We start from the raw sequence: 26,050 nt of genomic DNA, 5'->3' as shown, positions 1-26,050 counted from the left end.
ATGTTTGTAAAGCATTCCCTGGACCACTCCAAGATCCTACAGATGACAGGTCCTCTCTGTGCTTCAGAGCAGCTCCCAGTGACCGTGGCTGTTCTTAACTGTCACCCATCCCCAACAAGAGCGTTTTCTTCTCTTCCAACCCCCACACTTCCTGTGCATCTTTTTTTTTTCCCCAGACAAGACTTCTATCTCAGTGGTTAGCACCAACTCCTAATTTTCATATTTTATTTCACTTTTTTGTTCTGCATTTCATTAAGTTTCAAACTCAGTTTCTCTACTGAGATATTTAAACTAAAAGAGGGTAGATTCAGACTAGAAATAAGGAAGATACATTTTATGATGAGGGTGGTGAGGCACAGGAACAGGTTGCCCAGAGAAGCTGTGGATGCTTCATCCCTGGAGACATTTGAGCTCAGGTTGGATGGGGCTTTGAACAACCTGGTCTAGTGGAAAGTATCCCTGCCCTCAGCAGGGGGGTTAGAGCAAGATGGTCTTTGGAGGTCCTTTGAAACCCAAACCATTCTATGATTCCATGATTTTTAAATTCATCTTGTTCTCTCTGAATTACTGCAGTTTGCTGCCCTGATGTCTCACATTGAATAGAAGCCACTGATCTCTGGTGAGTTCTTATTGCACCTGGCCTAAGAGGGAAATGTGCCACATAAGACAAATCATGGGCTCTGTCACTCAGCATTTTCTAAATGTTACCAAAATGTCACTCAAACATCTTTTATTGTACACAGGAAGACCCACAAGCTGATGAATACATCTGCTCTTATTTCCATACTGATTTCAAAGAGGATTTTAAACCAACACATGCAATGAGTGGAGTGGTAGTACTCACAACAAGCCACAAGTTTCTGAGAACTGAAGGTACAAAAGCTTGATTTCATCCTGCCATGGAAGGTATTTGTACACCCAGAAGGTGTCTTTAGGGAAGTTGAACACGACAATAACCCTCACTAGATAGGACTGTTGGATCCAAGGAAAGCACTATCACATGGATTCGTTTCTTCATTATGTGATCTAATGAAAAGATGAACGAGAATTTTGCTGTTTCCAAGATGTCAGTTACCAAAATATGAAAAAGTAGCAGACCTTCAAATGCAGTTGAGTAAAAAAAACCAAATAAATTTATGCTTTACAGCAGGCACAAAACAAGTATCTGCCATCTGCAGCACACAGACTCAATGACCATTGAGTCTGTGTGCACTTTGATTCAGAGAAGAATTTACTCCCAAAAGGTGACACAGTGTGAGGTGAAAAGCTGACCTAACTAGTAACTGGAGGAAATCACTGAAATCAAACAGTTTTACATCAAAGTGCAGCAACTGCAAATAATTCAAGAAAGGGCACATGGATCCATTTTCCTCAAATGGAGACTGTTTGCTTGTGACCAGCTGCCACCTTTGTGGCCTTCTCCACACTGTAATCCTGACACAAGTCTTTCTTCTCCATCAAAGCAAACATATGTGATTCTTCTTCTTGTCCCAGGCATACCCACTCCAAGATGTATTGGGCAACACCTGAATTACTACAAATCTGGCATTTTAATGGTTCACATTACTTGGGTTTCAGTAGTGAAAGCTGACATGATTCAGCAGTGTCCTAGTGGATGATTCTCTAATCTGTGTGATGCCAAAAATGCTTGAGACATGCAGGACTCATAGAAAACCTCCTGACACACCATCCACCAGCCCTACAAAGTCCTACGGGAACATTTCCACCACAAGGATGCAGCAGCCAAAGAGGGCTCTCAGGGCAACAGATCTCTATAGGAGCCCTGGCAGAGACAATCGCAGGGTGTGCTGAGCTGGAAGGGACCCACAAGGATCATCGAGTCCAACTCCCGGCCCTGCACAGCACCATCCCCAAGAGTCACACCATGTGCCCAAGACCATTGTCCAAACGCTACTTGAACTCTGTCAGGCTTGGTGCTGTGACCACTTCCCTGGGCAGCCTGTTAAAATGCCCAGCCATCCCTCTGGGTGAAGAACCTTTTCCTAATATCCCACCTAAACCTTCCCTGGCACAGCTTCAGGCCATTCCCTCGGGTCAAATTCCACGGACAATCTTTCACTTCGACACTGTGAAGAAGCCCATCAGCACAAATTTCTCGGGGTATGGACTGCAGAGAAAAGTCCCAGGATATGTTTATTTGGGGCGTGTGGAGGCAGGGGCCCGCGCAGGAGGATGTCCCCGGCGGCCCCACCGCTCCCGGAACGCCGTGCTCAGGGCGCTGTTTCCGGGAGGGAGGGAGAGAAGGCGGGGGGCGGGTTTGGGCGCTGCACCGGTGGGCGGCCCGCGGTCCCTCGGCGGCTCCGGGATCCAGGACGGCGCGGGAGCGAGGATGAACTTGGAGCGGCTCAGGAAGCGAGTGCGCCAATACATCGACCAGGTGAGCGCCCAGCGGGGGCTGCTGGGGAAGGGGCGGCAGGCTCCCGGGTTTTCCTCGAGGAAAAACCGGTCTCGGCGTGGCTCCCGCAGTGAGGGAGGCCAGGGCGGGGCGGGCAGCGGTGCCGGCCTCTGCAACGGCCGAGAGAGCGTAATTTTGTAATTATGCCCCGTTTTCGCTGGAAGGGGAAGGAGCGGCGGTAGCACAGGGTGCGGCGGGCCGGAAGCGCCGCCTGTGCGGTCTCCAGTGGCAGCCGGGGCCTCCCGGTGGGTTTTCCTGGTTTCTCCCTCGTGTGGAGAAGGAGGAGGGGAGCCGCTGTGGGGCTGCTGTGTAGCGAAGGCATATTTGCAGGATCCCGCCCTCTCGGATTGTGCAAGCTCGGCCGTGCTTACCTAAGGCAGGGGAAAACGGCCTCAATTGCTCCAGGGCAGGTTCAGGTTGGACATCAGAAAAAAAAAAAAAAATCTCGTCGCTGAAAGGGTGATTAGGCACTGGAACCGACTTCTAGGGAAGTGGCGGAGTCACCCTTCCTGGAAGTGGACATGGCACTTGGTGATATGGTTCAGTGGGTATGGTGAGTTCTGACAAAGGTCGGACTTGATTATCTTGGATGTCTTTTCCAACCTTAATGATTCTATGATCATTATAAGGGGGAATGGATTCAAACTAAGAGAGGTTAGGTTTAGATTAGATAGTAAGAACAAATCCTTTACTGTGAGGGTGGTGGGGGTGGAACTTGGAACAGGTTTTCCAGAGAAGCTGTGGATGCCTCATCCCTGGAAGTGTTCATGGCCCGGTTGGATGAAGTTTTGAGCAGCCTGGTCCGGTGGAAGGTGTTCCTGCCCATGGCAGGTTGGAACTAGACAATCTTTAATCTTTTTGACTCAGACCATTCTGTGATTCTCTAGCTGGTGATTAAACTCACCACACTCCTGCAATGCTGCAGACGGCTCTTAGGAGGGCAGGGTTGTTTTCATTTGTTGATGGATTCAGCAATTATGTTGCTGCAGGGCAAAAAAGAAAAAAAAAAAGACACAAGAGAAAAAATGCATTAATAAATTAGATTAAATGTAGCATCAAACTGTTCTGCTCTCCTTCCAGTTCAGACTTGGTGCAGGCATCATTGCTGAGGAAAGCACGTCCCTTAAATCAGCAAAGACATTTCTCTGTGTGGCCAGCAAGTCTGACTGAAAGGCTGATTAGGGACCTAAGCTAATTTGGTGGGTTTGATTGGTTTGGTTTGCTGTTCTCATTTGAGCTAAACTGTTTCACCAAGCTGCTTTGCTGCACAGCTGTATAGACAGCTGTGCACTTTTGAGGAAGGGGCATCAGGAGAAACATGAGGTTGCTTTTTTGTTTAATAATGTGTCATTCTATAGTACTGTAAAACTGCTCAACAGAAGTCATGCAGTGCCTTGTAGGCCTGGATTACACCTTTCTTTTGTGGTGTTGAGAGAATTATTTAAGTCTCTTTTCTTTTAGACAGCTACTAAATGTGTGTGGGGTTGTTTTGTGGGTTTTTGTGGATTTTCTTTTCCCCCTTGGGAGTGCAGATTGAACTATTCTCTTGACAAATTTGCTGGGCATTCTTAATCCCCATCAAGTTGGAAATGTGGGAGCACATGATAGAAGAGGCCGCTTAGGTTATGGAATGTGGTGCTTTATGAGGACTAGGATACCATCAGTGTGTGTGTTTCAGAAAAGACTGCCAGACCTCTGCTCCAAAAGCATAATCCAGTCTCTGAGGTTCTGAACAAACTCCACAACTGCAATGGTGTGGGAGAGGACAGAAGCCATCAAGGCTTTCTTAGTCTTCAGAGAATCACAGAATGGTTTGGGTTGAAAGGGACCATAAAGACCATCCAGCTCCAACCTCCCTGTGAGGGGCAGGGACACCTGTCACTGGAGCAGGCTGCTCAGAGCCTCATCCAGTCTGGCCTTGAACACTTCCAGGGATGGGGCATCCACAGTTTATCTGGGCAACCTGTTCCAGTGCCTCACCACCCTCACAGCAAAGAACTTCCTCCTAACATCTAGTCTAAACTTTCTCTCTTTTTCAGTTTGAATCCATTCCCCCTTGTCTCCTTACTACATGCTCCTGTAAAGTCTTAGAAATCCTTGAAATGGCAGGGTATTTGTTAAATGTCCAGCATATCCTCGGCATCATATTAGGCCTCATTGCATGGAGTGAGATAAAAAGGAACCACAGTAATGCCTGGTGATCTTCTCAGGAGATAATCCCAGCCAATTCTGTGAGATTTTGCCTGGCACCGCAAATCTGGTGGCAGCGTTAGCTGGGTTAGTGGAATATACCTGCAAATTCTGCTTCAATCTGACCTCTGGTTGCCACCACTCTTACCTATGCCACTCACTTCTGTCAAACTGGAGTCTCAAGAGGGAAACCGTGTATCCAAGAATGAGGGGAAATTCATGCAGGCACTATGGATTTATGTGAGGTTGAAGCATCTTGACTGGAGAAGGAAAATTTCTTGATTGGAGATGGTGCTGCTGAAGTTACCTGAAGTAATTTATGTGCCCTTTTTATATATATAGTGTTCTCTTTCTTCTAAAATGTAGCATTTATTTTAACTGGAGGAGGGAATTCTTCCTACTTTTTCAGTGATGGCAAATCAACTAACGACCTATTGCCGTACTTACTCAGCACATAACTTTTGGTCAAAGATACCTGCATTATATTGAAGATAAATGAGCAACTCTACATTACTTTTGGATATCCCTTGGAGGTTACAGTATTGGCCCTTTTAAACTATGTTTTTAAGTTACAAAGATCTGAAATGTGAATCACTATTCATTAGAGACTACGTGCACAAGATGCTAAATCTGACTGATGTACAGTGTATTTTAAAATTATCCAGAAAAGCTAACCCTAGAGAAATACTAATTATTTCTGTCATGCTTTCACAGCAACAGTATCAAAGTGCCCTGTTTTGGGCTGACAAAGTAGCTTCACTGTCTCATGGTAAGTGGTTGCTTTTTATATTGTATTTTATTAACCTCTTTCTGACAGTGTTCTGTTTTGGTGGGGGTTTAGTGCTGTTTGGCTAAATGTTAATGTTTTGAGTTTGGTGTAAGTGCTTTTTTGTGATCTTTGGAATGCTGTTCTCCTAAACAGAGCAGAGCTCATCTCCTTTCCCTTTTGAACTTCGTGTTAAAATTCATGTTTGACCAAACCTTAAGGTTTGCTTTCCTTAAGAAACAAAAATTAAAAGACAAGAGCAACAAGAGACCATGGTGGTCTCCCACAGGACTCACAGTTGCCCTGGGTGACAAGTACAGTGCGGGTTTACAGAGGGAGTTGATGCTGGTTGCCTGCGTCTGCCAGCACTTACACTTCTTAAAGTGATTCCAGGGGCTTAATCCCACAAAGGCTTTGGTTGCCAGTAAGGTAGGAGGGTACTAAGCTATACTTCTGAAATTGCAGCTGCAAGCTATGGAAGTCTACTGCTTTCACTGTAGTTAGGTTCCCACTGATCTCTTTACTGAGAGAGACATTTATGGGTTGTTTTTTTCTGCCCTATGTCCAAGAGCAGGGTAACCTGCAACTGCTGCTTTTTAAAATCTGTATCATTGTTGTCTCCTCCTCATGACACACCTCTGTTACTACATTCTTTGTGCTCACTGTCCAGTGCACTATCTGATGTCGTTAAAGTTAAAATCTGATTATCTTTTCCTTGTAATCTCTCACTGATAGATACTGTAAGTTCTCTATACATATTTATAAGTAAAATTTTGTAGCTCGGTAGGATGCTAGAGTAGGGGGAAGATACTTCTCTAGTGAAGCAAAAATGAACATTCTGTATTAAAGTGTTTGAAGATATATTGTAAAGCAATGATTTATAATTTGCTCTTTTTTAGAGGAACCACAAGATATCTACTGGTTGGCCCAATGTCTTTACCTAACAGCTCAGTATCACAGGGCAGCACATGCCCTTCGATCGCGGAAGTTAGATAAGGTAAGTCAGTTTAGTCAAAGACACGCTACTGTTACCCCTCTTTTAAGACTCTGCTGCTAACCACAGTGACTTCTTCACCATCACAAGATTATGTTTATAAGAAAAGTAATTGAGAAAGCTGCATGATGTAGTTTATAATGATGTAGCTATAGCCCTGTGTTCAATTGGTCAGGTTCAAAGTGTTGTCCCCGGATGGGGTCACAGAAGAGAGAAGGGGTCCAAGGATGTGTAACTGCCGCAGGTATGGGATTGTCACTTCAGATGTAGTTGTTTCAATTTTCCTTCCACTCTGATAATGAGTGGTAAAGGCAAGAGTGAAGTAAGTGTCCTTCAAGAGTTTAGTAGTAGAGAAAGTGTTACAGGCTTGGTCAGGAAGGATTTTTGGTGGTGAAAGGGGTGAAGAAGCCATAGAACTGAAGAAGGAGAGAGCGAAATGGAGTCTGGCAGTGTAAGCAAACATGCTCTCTCTTTATAACTAATATGTATGAAACTTCTCTTTCAGTTGTATGAGGCATGTCGCTACCTTGCAGCTAGATGTCATGTGAGTACATATTTTAACCCCTATTGGAAACAAACTAAACTAAACTAAAGACACGTCTTGGGATGATTAGGTACCTGATAGGCAGTGTAGATATTTATGTTCATTGGAGCAACAGGTTTAAATTTTCTGACAGTTAATTTCATTCTTTAACTTTCAGTTGGGTCACTGGAGTATCCATTGTGGCACTACTTTGAAGAAATCCAACTGACCTTCTTTTCCAGGAAACACTCCTCTAATATTTTGTGGAGAAAGAATATGAAACATTTTTGTCTTGTGTCTTCATGTTTACACTGTTACTTGGTTGGTTGTAATCTGACCAAAGGAGATGTGATTTATGGTTGTGTAATTATAGTTAGCAGCTTTATACTTCTGTATAAAATGTCATACATAAAAAGTAAAATGCAGTGCTTTCAGAGACACAACTGAATCAATTGGTAGATTAAATACAGAAATTTGAAAGAGAGTAATGTGCTGCTTATAGAATAAGATGATTGTATTTTATTAAACACTGTGTTAACTATTTTTAGAACCATACCTCTCTGACTGCATAATGCTGAATAATAGATTTTTCTGTACATGCTTATTTTACAGTTTTTGCATTTTTGCATATTATAGATGACCAGTAAAAGAGCTAACTGCAGTTATAAAATGACATATGGCCAAATAAGAAAATGCATGCATGAAAATCTTGCTGATAAACACTGGTTGTTATAACGTATGCCTTTGAAACATGATGCTGTGTTTATTGGTGCTTTATGTACAGATTTTTCAAAACCTTGTCTTTTACATGCACATGTTTGGTTAGTATGCTGCAAAAGAGCATCAACAGGCCTTGGATATCCTTGATATGGAGGAGCCAATCAACAAACGACTTTTTGAAAAGTACTTGAAGGATGAAAGTGGGTTGAAAGATTCTACCACAGACTGGGAGATGTCACAGTCCTCTGTAAGTGACATTATTTTAAAAAATATTTTTGTAGAAAAAAGAAGTGTGAAGTCAGAAAGTGATTTCACAGCTCTATGAATCTGAAACTGCATTAAGGCTTTGTTTTTCAGATAACATAATTTTCAGAAATGCTGAATTGTTCTTCTTTCAGACACAAGTTGTGTGTTAGCTCACCTGTATGAAAATAACTCGGTATGCAAAAATAAACAGTGCTTTTCAACAACTTCTTGTAAATTATTTGCAGACACTTAGCAGGAACTTCATGATCTAGCATTGTTTTTTACAGTCTTTTAGCTCTGTCTTGATAATGGATGCTAACATTTCTTTCAATTGGGCTGCAGGTTCTGAGATAACAAAGCAAGATTTTTTCTTCTCCAGTTATTTTTAATGAAATACTTCATAATGACTCAAGTGGTGTTCTCAGTGGGATATTCTTTGATCACATTTGTGAAAATTATGTGAGCTGAAAGTGAAGTTTTTGAAGCTCAGTGAAAAAATTCTGTGTAGACGCACAGTTTAAAGAGATTGGTACCACGTGTAGGCTGAAGGGTCTGTGAAGAGTCTTCAGTTTCAGGGGTACAAGCTAAAATGTATTAGCTGAAATTACAGTGTAGGTGATTGACAGACAGCATTTTTCCTGTAAGACTGAAGTAGCAAAGTGGGTTACACTGTTGATGTGCACTGATTTTGAATGCTGGTATAATGGGATTAAAGGACTGTTAGGTCTGATGATTGAGCTGAGTACTGGGTTAACTTTCTCTTTTGCTGACACTTTTGTGACCTTCTGACTGAACTGAATACCCATCTAGGGATTTTGAAAGAACATGTTAGTTAATAAACATTGGAGCACAACTGGTAATTATGGTCTTTCACTGTTTTCTTTTCTGGAATATCTATGTTTTGGATTGAAAATAAGGATGTATTTTTCTGTTCAGAACAGCTGAGTCTGTTGACTTAGTCTTTCTCATCTCTACTGTGGTCATTCTTGTCTTGCATGAAGTATGTGGTTTAATGGTCAGCAAAGAAGTGTATTGGCTTGGGAAGTGACAGTGATATTTATTTCTCTATGTTGAATATGAAGGGAATATAGTATAATTAGGTTACAACTCGGCTTGTTTATTATTATAATACTTGTTTATTTTGAGCATGTGTTTGTTTGGCAGGAGGTAACCTGGCAGAGCATTCTTTGGATTTTTTTGAGGTAGTAGAGACAACTTTTTATTTAAAGACAGCACTAGAAAACCAGGTTCTATCATGCATGAAATACTTTTTACTTTCCAGGGAGCACATTTGATTTGTGCTCCAAACTAAATTGCAAACACTGATACAGTCTTTGACCTCCAGTCCTGCTTTTCCACCAGATCAAGAGCTCTATATGCCTTTTGCGAGGGAAGATCTATGATGCTTTGGATAATAGAACCCTGGCAACTTACAGCTACAAAGAGGCCTTGAAGCTTGATGTTTACTGCTTTGAAGCATTTGATCTTTTAACATCACACCATATGCTGACAGCACAAGAAGGTCTGGAGAGAAGTATTTCTCAAATACAAGTAAAATTTACCTGCTTTCTCAATACGTGTTTTCCTAGATAAAAATTAAGGCAATACAACAAGTAACAGACTTCAAAATGTTAAGAATGGAAAATGTATAAAATGAGTGAAAATTACCATTTGCGCAAATTTGCGTTTGAACTTCTATTTTTCAGTCCTGCAGTGCTGAGAGTTGAAAGAAACAAAGTAACGCAGCTGTCCTGCTTGTTAGCTCCTGGAGCTCTTCTGCTCTGCCCAGCCCAAACAAAGTTTTATCATGTGTTCGCAATTTCACAGGCTTTGAACCAATGAAACGCTCCTGGGGTTTGCTTAGGTACATAAGGCATTGGTTAATAGAGCATTCTAAGTGATAAAATTTGACGTGTGGAGTAAATAAAAATAATGATGTGTTACTTCATCTTTATTAAATTTTATTTTAAAGTGTAGAAAGAATAACTAATCAATCCTTAATTTCCAAAATTAGTAGTATTATCTGTTTCAGTGTATCTGTGCTGTTGTAGTCCTTGCAGTTGGGATGACCATCATAAAATCCTTTGCCTCCCTAAGTTCTGAAATGTTGGATTTTGCTGTTTCTTCTGTAATATGACCACTTCAATGTTTTTTAATTCATATAGAAAAAGAACTTCTTGAATCTCTACCTCTTAATAGACAATGTACGGAAGAAGAAAAGGAATTGCTTCACTTTTTATTTGAGAATAAATTAAAAAAGGTAAGTCCAAAAATTGACTAAAAAGCTGGAGAATTGAAAGTATTGACTTCGGGAGTAAATTTTCTTGGATCCCATTTATTCTGAACATTGAAATAAATATGAGCTTTGTAATTTTTAAAATTTTTGATGCAGTACATCTCACTTTGTGCAGTAGTGCAACAGTTTTCTGTTAATTATTTTCTGGTGTGGTGACAACTTGAAATTCTGATTTACGTTTTTGAAAATTTATTTATTGAGAAACTTCTAGATGAGGAAAAGGAGTGTTAACAATGTAGACAAAATGTCAGTTACCTGAAAATATTGGGCTATAACAACATCATTCCAGACTATTTTTATCCAAAGATAAGGTGAGAGCACTAAAAATATATATTGCTCAATTTTGATTTCTACAGCCTACACAAAAGATATTGACTATGGCAAGCATTTTGTGTGTTCTAAATGAGCTTTTAAGTACATTTGAAAGAAGCATTTTACCAAATACAGGTTTTATGGACTTTCAGTTTAAAAATAAAACTTTTAAGAACTTTAATGCTTCTTAAATATATTTTTAGGACTAAAAATATTAATACTTTTACCATCTGATTTTAGTTTAGTTTTTGTTTCAGTTGGGGCTTTTTTTGTCTTTCAGTATAATAAACCCAGTGAAACACTGATTCCTGAATCAGTAGATGGTCTTCAGGAAAACCTGGATGTGGTAGTATCCTTAGCAGAAAGGCATTATTACAACTGTGACTTCAAAATGTGTTACAAGCTTACTTCAGTGTAAGTGCACAAAGCAACTTTCAGGTTTTTTTCTTGTGTGGTGGAGTGTAATAATTATGCCTGGACTTACAGCAAATATTGTTGTTCAATAGGTAAACATACATAACAATTTGATATGTATTGCAATATATATGTCATATATTATATATGTCTCAGGTATTTAAAATATGTAGTTTGTGTCTGGCAAGACATGGTATTTTTATAATACACAGAAGAAGTATCCAAGGTAAAACTCTGCTTAATCAGCACTGTGCTGCGTTTCCCTTCATGCATCCTTTTCCTTATCCTGGTACCTTCAATATTCTGTGCTCCCTACCTACGTCTTGTTTGGCCTTCAGAATGAACTGATTTGAATCATTTGGTTAGTTAGGAAGTTTGGTTTCTCTGGCAAATTAACAGTTACAATGTTATTGATAATGATCAAAAGATATTATTAATTTAAAAAGCTAGCATGTTATTTCTAATTTTGATGGCCGAGTACGTTTTATTGGTTGTTATGTAGCCCAGGCATGCGCTGCTGCTCTGTTGTCAGAGGGGTCAGAACGCTACCATGGTTTGCTTCTCAGCTACTGTAGATCTGGACTCATGGATGTGTTTCTGAATGCCACAGGAAACAAAATTTTACAACTGAGCTAAACATGACTCCTAAGGCATACAGCCTGGTGTTAACCTCAGGAAGTTGAGGACTACTGCTTGAAAGTTGCTGTCAAATGTATGGAAAAGATGAACAGAAATGTTGTTTGCTGTCTGGTGGTTAAATTTGAAGTGACCTGCAAAACAAAAGAGCATTTTATTCTGATTTTCTAATTGTGTATTCAGCTTGTCAGAATCCTCTGTTATCCTCTTTTGCTAAGCTAAATTAACTTATATTTCTGGTCTGTAGAGAGCCTTTATTATGCTGTTAATAGTTATCTTTTAGTAACAAATAGTTTTCTAGTGCCTAAAGTGGTAATTAATTGGAACATTACATGCTATAGAAGCAGCTTGCTTTTAAACCATTAAAGGTTTTGAAATGTGCATTACAGATTTTTTTAATTTTTTTTTTTTTTAGAGTTATGGAAAAAGATCCCTTCCATGCAAATTGTTTACCTGTACATATAGGGACACTTGTGGAGCTTAACAAAGCAAATGGTAAGGAGCACAGCACTTAATATGAGTCAACAGAAGGCTGTAAAGCCCCAATTTTAATAAAGAATTAAAGATGCCAAGAAACCCCCTTATACACCATTTGAAAAATTACGTGTATTTTTCCTCCTACCTGCTGTTTCACGAAAACAGTGGTAACTGGTAAAAAAGGGAATTTCAGAGCTGACAGCAGGATTGAGGGTTAAGGGGAAGTAGTTGTGCAAAGAGTTCATGATCATGAGTGTTGTTGTCTTTTAACCACTGGACTGTGTAGCCGGGAGCCAGGGAGCTACAGTGCCTCATCCCTGTCATTGTGATTTCTGTTTCCAGGTGATCTTTGTACAGTATCTGGCTGTACTTTTTCTGCTCAACAATAAAATATAATAAATTAAAGTAGAAAGAACTCTTCAGCAGTTATGTATGCTTAGGTGAACATGCTTATTTTGTGATAGAAAAAATTCTAGACTCTTCTTGCCTTTGCTGTTGTGAAGGCCTCTTTTCAGTTCAAACAAATTAATAATCATGCAACACCTTTGTTGGAATTACAGTAGTAGCTTACTTGCAGCTGGGGTGGCTTTTTCTCATTCCAGACTGCAAGTAAATCAATTGAGCAGCTTGAATGTCTTTAAAATCAATTAGAAGATAGAATAAGGAGCTCATATGCTGTGCAATCTCTCATGATGGTTCATTATAAGTACACAAATAGGTCATTAGGTGTACTGGTACTTCTTGGTGATTAGTGAATATACTTCCCAGTTAATTTACAGTTAAGTACCTCCGAAAATGGGGCCAGTACTCTGTTTTTTCTTCTAAATCTGCCTTGAGAAGCATTATGTACGTAAGTTAGTATTTTGTAAGCCAGTTTTAACATTTGGTTTTTTCTGGAGCTGAGAGTTGATACAAAGTGCTCCAGGACAATCTCATCGGTTTAAGAGCACTGTGCTCTGAAGAAATAGAAACTTTACATTCGAAATTGCATAGGCAATAGGATTGTTATCCTGTAGCTGATTACTGCTGCAATTATTAGAAAATCTGTAGTAAGTTATTCCAGTAACTAGAATTATTATTTTTACTAAAAAAGTAATCACTTGAAATTATTCCAAATAATATAATAATTTATTTGCTTTTGTCCTATTTTCAGCATATTAATGCACAGGACTCTACTTTGAAATGGATCTAGCCAGTATGTTATACTTTTAGATGTAGGAAGTTGAATAGTGTTTTACTTTGACAAGGTACATTCAAGTGTAATACTACTGGCATTTATTTTAATGTATGTTAATGACCTAAGTTGTTGCAGAATTCTTCAAGGGTGGGAAGTATAGCTGCTTATTTGTGTGGTATGAAGACTTATGGGTTGTTTTGGTTGGGTTTTCTTTAGCTAATTGCAAAACTGAATCTATTTTGAGGCAGTTTGAAGCATTATCACTAAAAGAAAACATTTTATTCCCATGCGGATTAATAATGTTAGATGTTCTGTGTATTTTGTATGGAAAGGTAAAATACTTGAAACATCTAAATGTTTTAGTTTGTTTTAATTTTCTTTTCTTGTTTCTTCCCACTATGTAGAGCTTTTCTATCTTTCTCACAAACTGGTGGACTTGTACCCGAATAATCCTGTAAGTTGTTCTAAGCTTTTGTTGCCAGGTAGTTTTTTTTTTAGGTGAAAGCATGTAAAAGTTGTAATGTATTAGTTTGAGCTACAGAATTCAAAATCTGTTTCTGGATGAAGCTTGTAAAAATGGTTCACTCCTTTTATTTTCTCTGCATTGTAATTTCCTTAAACCAAAGTTCTTTTTATAAAATTAAGTACCTGTAAAAGGTATTCAGTGCAAGTTACTTACTTTGATTAATAATTTAAAACAAATGCTACAGTAATAAATGTCTGCATGTCTCTGAGCAATCTTTTCCAGTGTTTGATCACCTTCACAGTGGAAATTGTTTTTCTTTGACTTGATCTTAATTTTCTGTGTTGCATCTTGTACCTATTGCTTTCCATCCTATCACTGCACCCCTGAAAAGAGTCTGGCTCCATCGTGTATTCCCTACCATTAAATAATTGAGGACAGCAATACGCTTTCCACTCAGCTGTTTCTTCATGAGGCTGAATAAGCCCCAGTTAGAAAGGTACATGCCAGCAGTTCTAGCTTGTCTGCAATACCAAATAATTTGAAGAGCTGACTGTGATTTCAGTGAAAGTGTTCCTAACTTCTCTAATTATTGTCTTCTGCTCTTTTGATGCTTCACTAAAATGAGTGTGATATATGTAATAATATTCTATTTTGATTTTAATGTGTAGGTGTCATGGTTTGCAGTAGGATGCTATTACCTCATGGTTGGCCACAAAAATGAGCATGCTAGAAGATATCTCAGGTAACTTTTTTTTCTGTTTTCCTTAGTGAACCTCTTGCTCACTTGCTAAGTAAACATTTAATGTTCATGATTGTTTGTAAGCTCATAAACAGAAGCCTCAATATACTGGTTGCTACTTAAATACTCCTTTTGTTGCCACCCTCTCTTTGGGATAGCAATTTAGACCTCATCCATAGAGATACTTTAAAAATGAAGAAGACTTTTGTGGTATCTCTCTAGGCAGCCACCTGCCTGTTCTGGGCAATACAGTCCCTGCAGTCGCTCATGCTGCCGAGCTAAGTACAGCTGTAGGTGATCAGGCCTCAGCTCTTAGTTGAGGGACACTCAGGCATTCTCCCAGATTCAGGTGTCATATCCGAAAGGGAAGAATTACATAGAAAATTCTGACATTTGGCTGTCCAGTTCTTTCTGTACACAAGCAACTGTGGGCTTTTTAGGTTTGGTCAGTGCTGTTTCCTGTAGGTCTTCTGTATGTGTAGTGAATATCAACACTGGGGAGCAGGACCTTGCTGTGAAGTTGAGAATTTGTTTTGGTGCTGTAAGCTTAAACTGAGAAGGCATAAATCAACCTGTAAGACTAATTTTTCCTGAGACCTTTATAGACAATATATGTAAAGATGAGTTAGTCATTTAGACTTTTTAAATGCCTGTTTATTATGAGTAAAATGTTTAAATTCCTTACAAGTAGCACTGTGAAATTCTTAAAGAAGCTGTCTTGAGTGATATACTTGGTTTTGGTGCTGAAATAAAAAACATCTTTAAATGTACAAGCTTCCCTAGCCAGCAAGAAAGGTCTATAGATGTGTTGAAGAGAAAAACAAACAAAACAAAAAACAACAAATAGAACAACCATCAAAATTCAGAGTAGTTCTGGTAAAAGGGAAAAGAGGTCTGCTAAAAGTGAAATTGTAAAAAGATGCTTAAATTTCTTGGAGAAGAATGATAGTGTAAAGCTAACAAGGCTAGGGACAGCTGGAGGTTACACAGTGTTTTTCATAAAAGAAACTTGAAGAGACAGTCAAATACCCACATATCTTTCATTGCTGTCATGGGTGGCTAGAGACAATTGTTTGAGCATGTAAAGTTTGCCCCAGGAGACAGAAAACAAACCATTCTCTAGGATCTGTGATGAGAAATAGTGAGTTTAACTGTGACAGACAAAATTTAGATTATATGTAAGGAAAAAAATAAGTTTTTAAAGATAGTTAAGCAATAAGATAGAACACTTATGGAACGTGTATTATCTCCATGTCAGAAGCCTTTAAGAAAAGACTGGGCAGAGTTGTTATGAGCTGTTTAGTTATGAATGCCCTTGCTTTCAGACTCAGAAAATAATCTACACAGCTTTCTAATGTTCCCATCAAGTCCACGTTTTTGTAGAGACGCCAGGCTGCAGTCTTTATGCTCAGGTTGCAGTTTTCAGCTCAAGACTTGAGTGACATTTTGCATACTTCTCTGATGCATGGCCTGTGATGTGACAAATACTCCTCTTCTTCAAGGCTAGCACAATTAGATGGTGAAATTTCAACCTAAGTGTTCATTTGGTATTTTCATATCCTACTTCTTAAACTTGGATTTGATAGAATATATTTATTCCAAAATATATAGCTAGGATTTTGCAGTATGTTTTGAGTCACTACTAATGTCTTCTGTATTTTACTCGTCACCTACTATATAATTGTTTATGTTCAGTAATATCAAATAATTCCTCCTGTTTCTGAACAATAGCAGAAGTAATAAAATCAGTTCACAAGAATTTGTCATACTTCTAAGTGCTAAATAGTTTGAACTTTTAAAATGAGCTTTGTTTACCACTGGTCATTACAGACAATCATCATAATAGATACCTAACTGTGTGGCGTAGCATTGCTATCTAAGTAGTCATCTGAAGCAGATGAAATTTAATTTCAGATGTGTTTGCTTGTGACTTGCTCTTGTTTTTAGCAAAGCTACCACACTGGAGCGAACCTATGGACCTGCCTGGATAGCATATGGACATTCATTTGCAGTGGAGAGTGAGCACGACCAAGCAATGGCTGCGTACTTCACAGCTGCACAGCTCATGAAAGGGTATGTACAAAATATCATATTCAGGAAGATTACCATTAATCCATAAGTAGTGTAGAATATTGACTTACATCCCTTTAAACAGTAGCAATGCATTTGCAACAATTATCTGGTAGACAACAAGGAAGAAAAAAACCCCAATAATTTAACCATCTGCATTTAACTGTGTTATTTGTGATTGCTGTTCTGATTTTATGTAAGTTTTAAAGTCAAGTTTTATATATAGGTAATCTAAGTTCTACCTGAACATCTTCTGAAATTTGTGAATCATGGTTGTCATACCAGGTCATCAACTGCTGTATAGTAATAGCTTGAACAGCTCTTTCATGCTGTGGGAGGGGGTTGTAAAATGAGTCATGAACTAATCGTATCATTTGCATATAAAACTATTGTATTGGATTGTAGTTACTGGCAAATGTAATTCTTTTAATGATTACTTCTTCCATATTCTATTTGCAAATTATATATATGAATGACATGAGGGAAAAAAAACCATCAGAAGTAAACTTAAGCACTGAGAAAATACATGTGATTCCAGAGCAGGTTACAATTACATATTGGGGTTCAGTCTCTTGTTAAACAGACTTGTAAAGTCTTTTAAACTTCCCCTTAGGGTAGTAGTCCATTTACATCAACTTTTACTCGGATGTACATGAACATATGCAAACAGTTGGCATGTCTGTAGTTTGTGACTCCATTTTTGACAACCACACAGAAACAAACATGCACTTTCTTTTATGGTTTTTAGGTGTCATTTGCCGATGCTCTATATTGGACTGGAATATGGTTTGACCAACAACTCCAAGCTGGCTGAACGGTTTTTCAGCCAAGCTTTAAGCATTGCACCTGAAGATCCTTTTGTTATGCATGAAGTTGGAGTGGTAGCATTTCAAAATGGAGAGTAAGCTTGCAAAATATGATCAAATACTATCTTAAATATGGATTATTCTGAATTGTAATGTGCCAGTATATCTACTAAAGTACTTATATTGAACTATAGTGTCTTTCGGTTAGAGTTTAGATGGTGTTCACCTTAAACCCTTGCTTTTTGCATTGTTCTTCCATGTTTAAGATAGAACAAGGACAGAATTTAATGCTTGAGGAGCATCCAGAGATTGATACTATCTTCCATGTGCCTGTGATTGTGTAGTTGAATGCCTGAAAAGGCATCCGTCTGCACACATACTATTAAATTTTGTACAGCAAAACATTTTGTCAGCTCAGGAGGTTCCGAATATATTCTGGGAAAAAAACCCTAACCTATATAAGAAGTGCTTAGTCAATATTTTTAGTTTGATTCTGGTGTTTTTTTAGTTTTGTCTTGTTAGCTCTTAGGTCTACAATGCAAAATATAGCCAAATGTAAATTACTGGGATTTATATCTAATTGCAGTCATATGACAAAATATTGTCATAGAAATCTTTCTTGAATACAGTTTTCTCGTGCTGCTGATAAAAACTTTTCACTAATTTACTTTCACCCCCACCCCTTCAATCCTTAGCTGGAAAACTGCAGAAAAGTGGTTCCTTGATGCACTGGAAAAAATCAAAGCTATTGGAAATGAGGTATTTTTTCTAATTACATGCAAGGTCATAAATTTGTAAAACTCCAGCAAATTCTGTAATATCTTGTGACAAAACATGTTGTGTTTATTTTAAAATAAAAGCAATATAGTATAAATTTTATTTTAAAACTGTGTCTTCAGTGCTCCTAGGCTGAGACTTGACATGACTTTTTCTCCTTAAGGAGAAAACAAGTTTTGTTTGGTTTGCATCAAGTTTTAATATCACTGACCTTTTAAAGAAATATAATTGGCTTTGGGGAATGTTAAAAACAGAAAAATGAGTTATTGAATAAATGTTTTGAGCTTGTGTGTTTTGTTAAGAATTTAAAATGCTCATGATATTTTTCTTGTTCATAAACATAATTCCCTATTTATTTCTATGTTGTTTTTCTTTTTTTAAAGTAGACAAAATTTACTTACAGTCTAGGAAGCTGCAGTTATTTGAATTGTTGCATTATTTTGCAGGTAACGGTTGATAAGTGGGAGCCTTTATTGAACAACTTAGGACATGTCTGCAGAAAACTCAAGTAAGCAGAGAGTACTGAAGCTACAGTTCTCTGTAATTCTGCACAAATGTGTTTTCTCTCTCATTTATGTCAAGATTATGTACCACATGAGAGCAGTGTAGAATTACCCTGTAAGAACAAGATTCTCTGAATCAGCTTGTGAACATAACTACATTAATCACCCCTTATATCTCGTTTATTACACAAAAGTTAAAAGTACTTAATGTAAAAGTCTTTCTTTAATTATTGATTCTTATTAGATAGGGAATTGGTTGTAGGCTTTTAGATCCTTGTATGGGTGTGAATTTTAACTCTACTGTCCCAGTCCTCACATACTGAAATATGTCCACTGATTTAATTAACATAAAGGTGGGCTTGTGCCAATTAATTGCTTGGATTAGTACTTACTTTTTTTTACTGAAGTTAAATATTCAGTGGCATTATAACACAGCAAGGGAGTCTTACTTTGTGTTTTTTAGAACAAAACTATTCAATACTTCATTTCATATTTCCATTCCATGAATAGAAAAAGTGCAAAGTACATGTACAAGCTTTAACAGTTTTAACATAGAGACATTTTCTCATTAATTACTTTAATCTGACTTTAACCAGTGCTTTCTTTTGTTCAATCAATGCCATTTTTTTAATGTTTTTAATGGTTTTAATTGCTCAATTGGTGTACACTGTAATTTTTGTTTCAAAGCTGCTAATGAGAATGTGATTATGGTAGATGAAAGTTGTACTTCTTCTTTGGCTTTGGTAGTAATTGCTTTGTGGTCAAATTGCCAATTAGTCTTCATTTTCATTATGAAGTAAGGAGGTATAATAGTTACTCCTTGTGCCAAGATCAAACAAAAGGCACTGCTTCTGGAATCTGTTCATGAGTATAATTGCAGGTTTTTTTCAAATACTTGTTTTGTTTATAATTACTTCTGTCTTTTTTTAATTTCTATAGTAAGTTACTAACTGCTTACATCATGCTTTGTATAACTTCTAATATTTGCTCAGGTTCAGAAATCAAAGCTAAAGTATTTTTGCGTCCTTATAAACAATCTGAGAAAATCAGGTTGAGAATTTAGGCAGCTGTACATATGCTTTGACATCTTAAAAAAGTCCAGAATAACTAATTTAGTAGAGTCTGTAATACACAATATGGCTATTATGAAAAAACTTACTGGATGTATGTCTACTCACTAGTATTATGTGGTTGACATTTGAAAGCAGCATGTTAAAATACAGTGGTAGTCAATTGGACATGTAAATACCATGAGTGAAAATGGAATTGAAATCATGTGAAAGGTTTGTGCAACAAGAAAACTGTTGCGTAATTTTTCTGCCTCAATTGTTATGTGATGTCCTCTAACAACTTCATGTGTTGCTCATTGTATAATTTCATTATCACTATAGATGTTAAAAATTTCTTGTGAACAGGTGATTGCTGTCTTTATTTTTAACAATGTGGAACTAGGATGTCAAATGTGACAACTTAATTTCTCAGAGTAATGTTGTAGTGTACATTTAATCCTTGTTTTATAAAATAACAAATGCAATAATCAGTCTAATAGATAATTTTCAAAGAAAGGGTGGTTGGTATTTGATAGAAATAATGGATATGTGTAAACCTTTTCTGATAGAGAGTGTTGCAAAATGACAGAATGTATGCAGCACTTAAGGGTTGTGAAATTTCTGCCCAGAGAGCTTTTCTCATTTTGAATGATGTGTGATTTAGTGTCATATTGCTCCTTCTCTCCCTTGGGAAAGCAAATGAAAGCTACAGAAAGAAAGCCAGTGCTACAATGAGCAGCATTAAACATCCAAAGCAATTTATCATATCAAATAGCTAAGATCTCCAAATGGGACCTAGCTGTAGGCAGCTGTTTTGCTACACAAGGAGAACAATGATTTCTTAATTACACTGAGGAAGAAAATTGTCAATATCCATTACTTTTTTGTACATTCTATTATGTTCAGAGCGTGAAGCAATAATTTTAAAGTTCTGGCACAATTGTGTTCCACTTTGCTAAGGAAAATACCCACAGGATACTGTAAAAACACCTTTCACCATGAAGCTTACTAACAGATCTCCTGTGTTTAACCCTAACAGGAAGTATGAAGAAGCACTGGAATACCATCGTCAGGCTCTAGTATTAATCCCTCAGAATGCTTCTACTTACTCTGCCATTGGTTACATACACAGCCTCATGGGCAATTTTGAAAGTGCCATTGACTATTTTCACACGGTACGTAACTGGCTTCAGCTGAAGGGCTGGTCACAGATTCTGTTATTTACTGTTCCACTCTGGTTTGGGTTTGGAACAGAGAACCAGCGTTTTTTTCCAGGCTTCAAATTAGTGTTTATTTTATAATCTTAATTTGGTTTTTTTAAATTTTCTATATTTTATTGATTAGATAAAAAAATGGCCTCTTTGGCAAACTTTGCATTTCAATTTACATTTTATGTACAGAAGTTTCTCATGCAGCTGAAGTAATTTAAAATACTTCCGACCCAGAAATTTTACAGTAAGTAAACAGCAACGTATGTTATATCTCATGACATGTGAATGATTTCCTGTCTGTATATATGTGCTTTTCTGGTTTTGTTTTTGTGCTTTTCTTGCTTACTACTTCAGCCAGTTCATATGATGGTATTATTTTGGTTGTGCAATGTTTTGCTTTTACAGTGAAGTCTATGCTCAGATAGCATCATGTAACGACAAACCAGCAAACTGAACCATAGCAGACTTAGGATGTAAATGTTTTCATTTGCTGCTAAGTACTTTTTACTGGTTTATTTTTATAATAGGCCCTTGGTCTCAGGCGGGATGACACATTTTCAGTCACGATGCTTGGACACTGCATAGAAATGTACATTGGTGATTCTGAAGCCTATATTGGTAAGTCTCTAACTTCTGTGTTTCTTAAAGTCATTGAGTCCTTTGAGAGGAGAGTTATTCTTACGTCAAGAAAGACTGCCTACCACTACCTAATTAACTCAGAAAGTAGAGGATGTTTTTGTTTTGGGGTTTTTTGTTAGTGGCTGAGTCAGAACTTACCAGCAATTGCAGATGACCACTGGTTTTTGTGAGCATCATGACAGTAAATTCTCACCAGCATAAAGAAAGGAAACATTTTGTCATTAAAGATATCGATGGTTTCTTTTATAGAAAACATTGATTTGTGGCATCTTAGATCCCAAAGGGAATGGGGAAAAAATAAAACAGAGGTATGGAGTTAGGAAATCAGAGCACTAATGCTAATGTTGTTGTAGAGCAAGGTATTTTCACCTTGACAAGACTTGGCTCTGTGGAGAAAGGATAAGTTCTTCTGACTCCAAAAATACAGCCTTATATATAGTTTAAAGAAAGTGCTTCATAACAGTAATAGATTATATTGCTGTAGGTTTAAATTCTCTATGATCATAAAGTTTTTTTCCCCACAAAAAAACTTTATATTCTTTTTATAGATTTCTGCTTCCTTGAACTTAGTGATTTATCTGTAGTGAACACAGTTGATGTCCTGTCAAGCATGTTAAGAAGGCTGAAGCCTTAAAAGTAAAAGCCATCTGTGTGCTCTAGTGCTTTTCCTGCAGATGTTTCTTCTCAATATTGTCTTGCTCCATATGTAGTCATTTAACACATCTGGAAGAACCATGCAGCCATGTGATATGCATTCATGCAAACCAAGCTGTGTGTAACTTAAACAAGAAAAAAAGCCCCTTGGAGAATTGGGAAGAGGATTGGCAATTACTTCTCAAAACAGACATTTGAATCTGAGTTGTGCTTCTTGTATTGTGCTTTTTTAAAAAAGGAGGCTGCTGGATTTTTTCAAAACAACTCTATTCAGCTTCAGTCATTAAGCAGCAGCAGCTCCTTGATGGCCTGAAAGCAGAGAATCATAGTAGTTTCTGAATGATAGTTTCTTTGAGATTGCATTTTTGGGAGTATTATTTTGAAATAAACTAATGGTTTGTCTGTTTTCCCAGGAACAGAGATCAAAGACAAATTAAGATGTTATGACTTCGATGTACATACAGTGAAGACATTAAAGAACATAATTTCACCTCCCTGGGATTTCAGAGAATTTGACATAGAAAGACAAACTCTGGATGAAAGCGGCATAGTAACATTAGAGACATCAAATCAAAGGAAAAGTACAGATACCAGTCGCCCATTGGAAGAAACATTCGAGATTGAAATGAATGAAAGTGATATGATGTTAGAAACATCAATGTCAGATCATAGTACGTGACCATAAATACTGGTAGAGAGCTCATTTTGTCTAAGTGTAGTATGTTTGTTTTAGCATTTTTGTTATGGTGTTGTACTTCCATGAATTTGCTATTTTTTATATGAATTGAATTCAAACTACTATGTACTTAACACTGGGAGTTTTATAGTTCCTACTTTATAAATATTCCTCTCCTGATAGCACTCTCATGAATCCCCATCTGGATCAAGAAGACTTCATTGCATCAATGCAGGCCATATACATGGTTCGAATCTGGAGTATTGGCTATTTTGCACCTCTGTGCATTACTGAACTTGAATTCAAATTTTAGACTCAACTGCACTTTGAAATTCAAGGGTATCAAGGGAGGAAAAGCTTTGGGAGGAGTCTGTATTTTATAAGCAATTGCATACACTCTCACTGTGGAAATCTGTTGGGTCCAGGTGATCCCATTGCTTTCCTGTGAGCACCAGCACAGTAGTGTAGAGAAATCTGGTTCTGTCCCAGTGACAGTGGAAATTGTGCTGTGGCTCCACAGAGGGAATTGGAGATGCCCAAGTTTCCCTTCCATATGTTAGAAAATGTGGATTGGAGTTTGCACTGAGTGCAGAATTCAATACCAATCCCATATATTCTTAAACATGAGAAAGTAAGGTGAACCAAAATGTTTTACTTCCTAGTTCTAAAACAATTCACCCAAAGTTACACATTCTTGTGAAAAACATAGTATGAGCCATGAGTCGTAAGTGGAAAAGTATCCAAGCAGACAGTTGGAAAAATTAATCATTTAGGAAGCATATGCATCTCCTGGCCAGAGTCAGGTCTCTCTTCTTCAGTGTGGCTGGCAAGAAAAGTTCATGCAGAGGGGTTTCTTTTCTTTTGGAACCTGGTAATTTGTGTGTGGTGCAGGTGACTTCTTTGAGGTAAACTGAGATTTTTCCTGGACACTCAGGAAGAATCTATAACGAGTGTGTCTCAACAGATGCTCTGTTAGGCAGGTGTCTTCCTTTAAAGGATCTTTTGGTAGTTATTTTTACATCTGTATTTATGTATCCTGAATGACTGTAACCAAGACTATCTCATGGATAAGCGACAAGCAAAGGCTTGTTGCTGCACACACAGTAGCCAGAAGGGTATTGCAAATAGATTCTCAAAGAGTCTCAAGGAGCCAAACTCCTTTTTCTCTATATCATTATTTTTAATCCAGCCTATGTAAATTTAGTTTTCTAGTAAGACATCCTGGCAGTTTCTAAATGGAAGGTGGCAAAACAGTCTTCTAGAGAATCAGGCCTTTTGACTACTATCAAACATGGATATAATCTTGCGTTGTTTTTCTCTGTTACTGATTTTTTTCATTGGCAAAATGGTTTTAAAGATTGATAAAAGTTCATCTTTCTTCCTGCACTCCCCAGTTATGATCTGATAGTGTGTCGGCTGTGATGGCAACACTGATTTATGTTATTCCTGCCTGTAGGAATCTACTCTGCTACTTCCTCAGTTGTGGTAATACAAATCCTTGTGTGGTTACATTGTGAATGAAATCAGGGAAATGGAACAGCACTAAATCTGATCTAAATCTGATCAATTCTCCGTTTCAAGGAGGGCAAGCTACTGCTGTGTTACTTGTCATCAGTGGGTGGGAGTGGTTGGAGTGTGAGGAAACAGATGGAACAGTGAGAATGGGCACTGCTATAATGGCAGCATATCGTGACACTGTCCTTTGGCAGGTATCTGGTGTAGGTTCTTTGGCTGGCTGTTGCTAGCCTTCATTTATTGGTATCAAAAGTTACCTAGAAAGAAATGTATGCAAAGTGTCCTAGATTGTGGAGGACTCTTGGATGTCTCAGGAATTCTTGATATGGCTTAGCTTGGCTCCAAGCCTTTTAGGCAGCTGCAGGTGGATTGGAGCCTGTGAGCTGGTTCATTATGTATGTGTCAGGCAGGACTTTAGGGAAAGTTGTTCTCATTTATCTTTTGTTCAATGTTTTGACCTGCTCTTGTTCTGTCCAAATCCCTGCCTTTGTACTGGCAGTGCCTGCTTGCCATAGTCTTCTGCAACTCCCAGCACCTGTCCTGCTCTTCCTAGATAGTGCTTGGTGCCTTTCTGGGTTATTATGACATTCACCCTGGCTGTAGTTAAATTGAGTATTGTCCTTGTCCTCATGAGGACTTTGGTGATTAGTTTTGGCCTGATTTGACGTCAGATTCTTGCTGCTAGCCATTGCCATTGCCTCACTGGGCTTTGGCTGCTGGGTACAAGCGTCCAGGACTGTCAGGTTGGGTGGCTAATAAATATGCCCCCAAAAGAGGCATTTTTAGTCTGTCTCATAACTTCATCTTTCTCTTCCAAGGATTAGTTTTGTCCCAGAGTGGGGAGATCTGCCTTAAAAGGTTTTCAGAACAGATATGAAAACCCACAAGATATTTGTGCTGCAAATGGCTCCAAAAGTTCCTTCGTAGATACTGCTGCCTAAAAGATTTGAAAATGAATAAAATATTTGAAAAGGAATAGCATGTTAGCTCAGTTGGTTAGAGATGGGTGCTAATAATGCCAGTGTTGCAAACTTAAACCCCATGTGGGCCATTCACTTAAGAATTGACTCCACGGTCCTTTTGGGTGCCTTCCAACTCAGACTATTCTGTGATTTCAGTTTTCTCAGCCAATGCCGCCTACTTTTATTATTCCACATCAGATCATGTATTTCCTTCATGCTGTGGACAGCTGTTTGAGGACCAGCAATGCAGCAGGATCTGAAGATTTGCAATGACTCTGTTTTCTGGTTAAATTGCAGGCATTTTTGCTCTTTCTGTCTAGTTTCTGTAGCTCCAGACGAGTCTGTTCATACATCTGTGACATGTCCTTACTTTGGAGCTTGCTATACCTCTGCCACCAGTTCTAGGAGATGTAGTCCAAGATATTCCAACTCACACAGGAATTTCAAGAAAACTTCTGGATCTAGATATTGCCACATTCGTTGGTTGCAATCTAGGACTGAATAAGCCTTGCTCTGATTGATGGATCAGTACTTAGAATAATCATGGAATTGTAGAATGGTTTGGGTTGGAAAGGACCTTAAAGATCATGTAGTCCCAACCCTGCTGCCGTGGGCAGGGACACCTCCCTGCCGGGTTACTCAAGGCCCTCTCCCACCCGGCTGTGAACACTGCCAGGAATGGGGCATCCAAAATCTCCCCGGGCAGCCTATTCCAGTGCCTCACCATCCTCACAGTAAGTTTCTTGCTAACATCTAGCTTAAATTTCCGCCCGCAGTTTGTACCCACTCACCCCTTGTCCCATGCCCACAGTTCCT

General features: G+C 38.3%; 1 protein-coding gene across 2 annotated transcripts; it reads left to right on the top strand.

The window, feature by feature from the left end:
• Positions 1 to 2,278: 2,278 nt before the first annotated feature.
• On the top strand, positions 2,279 to 25,244 carry CDC16 (cell division cycle 16). Of its 2 annotated transcripts, XM_039549496.1 has the most exons (18): positions 2,279 to 2,398; positions 5,321 to 5,375; positions 6,272 to 6,369; positions 6,872 to 6,910; positions 7,716 to 7,856; positions 9,218 to 9,377; positions 10,021 to 10,115; positions 10,744 to 10,877; positions 11,929 to 12,008; positions 13,572 to 13,621; positions 14,302 to 14,375; positions 16,320 to 16,445; positions 17,191 to 17,343; positions 17,944 to 18,007; positions 18,472 to 18,533; positions 20,617 to 20,752; positions 21,316 to 21,406; positions 22,495 to 25,244. In XM_039549496.1, the coding sequence occupies exons 1-18, from the start codon at positions 2,351 to 2,353 to the stop codon at positions 22,758 to 22,760; spliced, it is 1,872 nt and encodes a 623-aa protein (XP_039405430.1). In that variant the 5' UTR covers positions 2,279 to 2,350; the 3' UTR covers positions 22,761 to 25,244. The 2 variants fall into 2 exon arrangements, with proteins under 2 accessions (XP_039405430.1, XP_019138581.1); XM_019283036.3 differs by lacking the exons at positions 2,279 to 2,398; positions 5,321 to 5,375 and having other exon boundaries at positions 6,317 to 6,369; positions 7,068 to 7,856.
• The last annotated feature ends 806 nt before the right edge of the window (positions 25,245 to 26,050 follow it).

This window comes from Corvus cornix, chromosome 1 (genome assembly GCF_000738735.6).
Source record: "Corvus cornix cornix isolate S_Up_H32 chromosome 1, ASM73873v5, whole genome shotgun sequence".
NCBI classification, from domain to species: Eukaryota; Metazoa; Chordata; class Aves; order Passeriformes; family Corvidae; genus Corvus; species Corvus cornix.
Note: the sequence above shows the minus strand (reverse complement) of the source record. Positions and strands in the feature narration are given on the sequence as shown.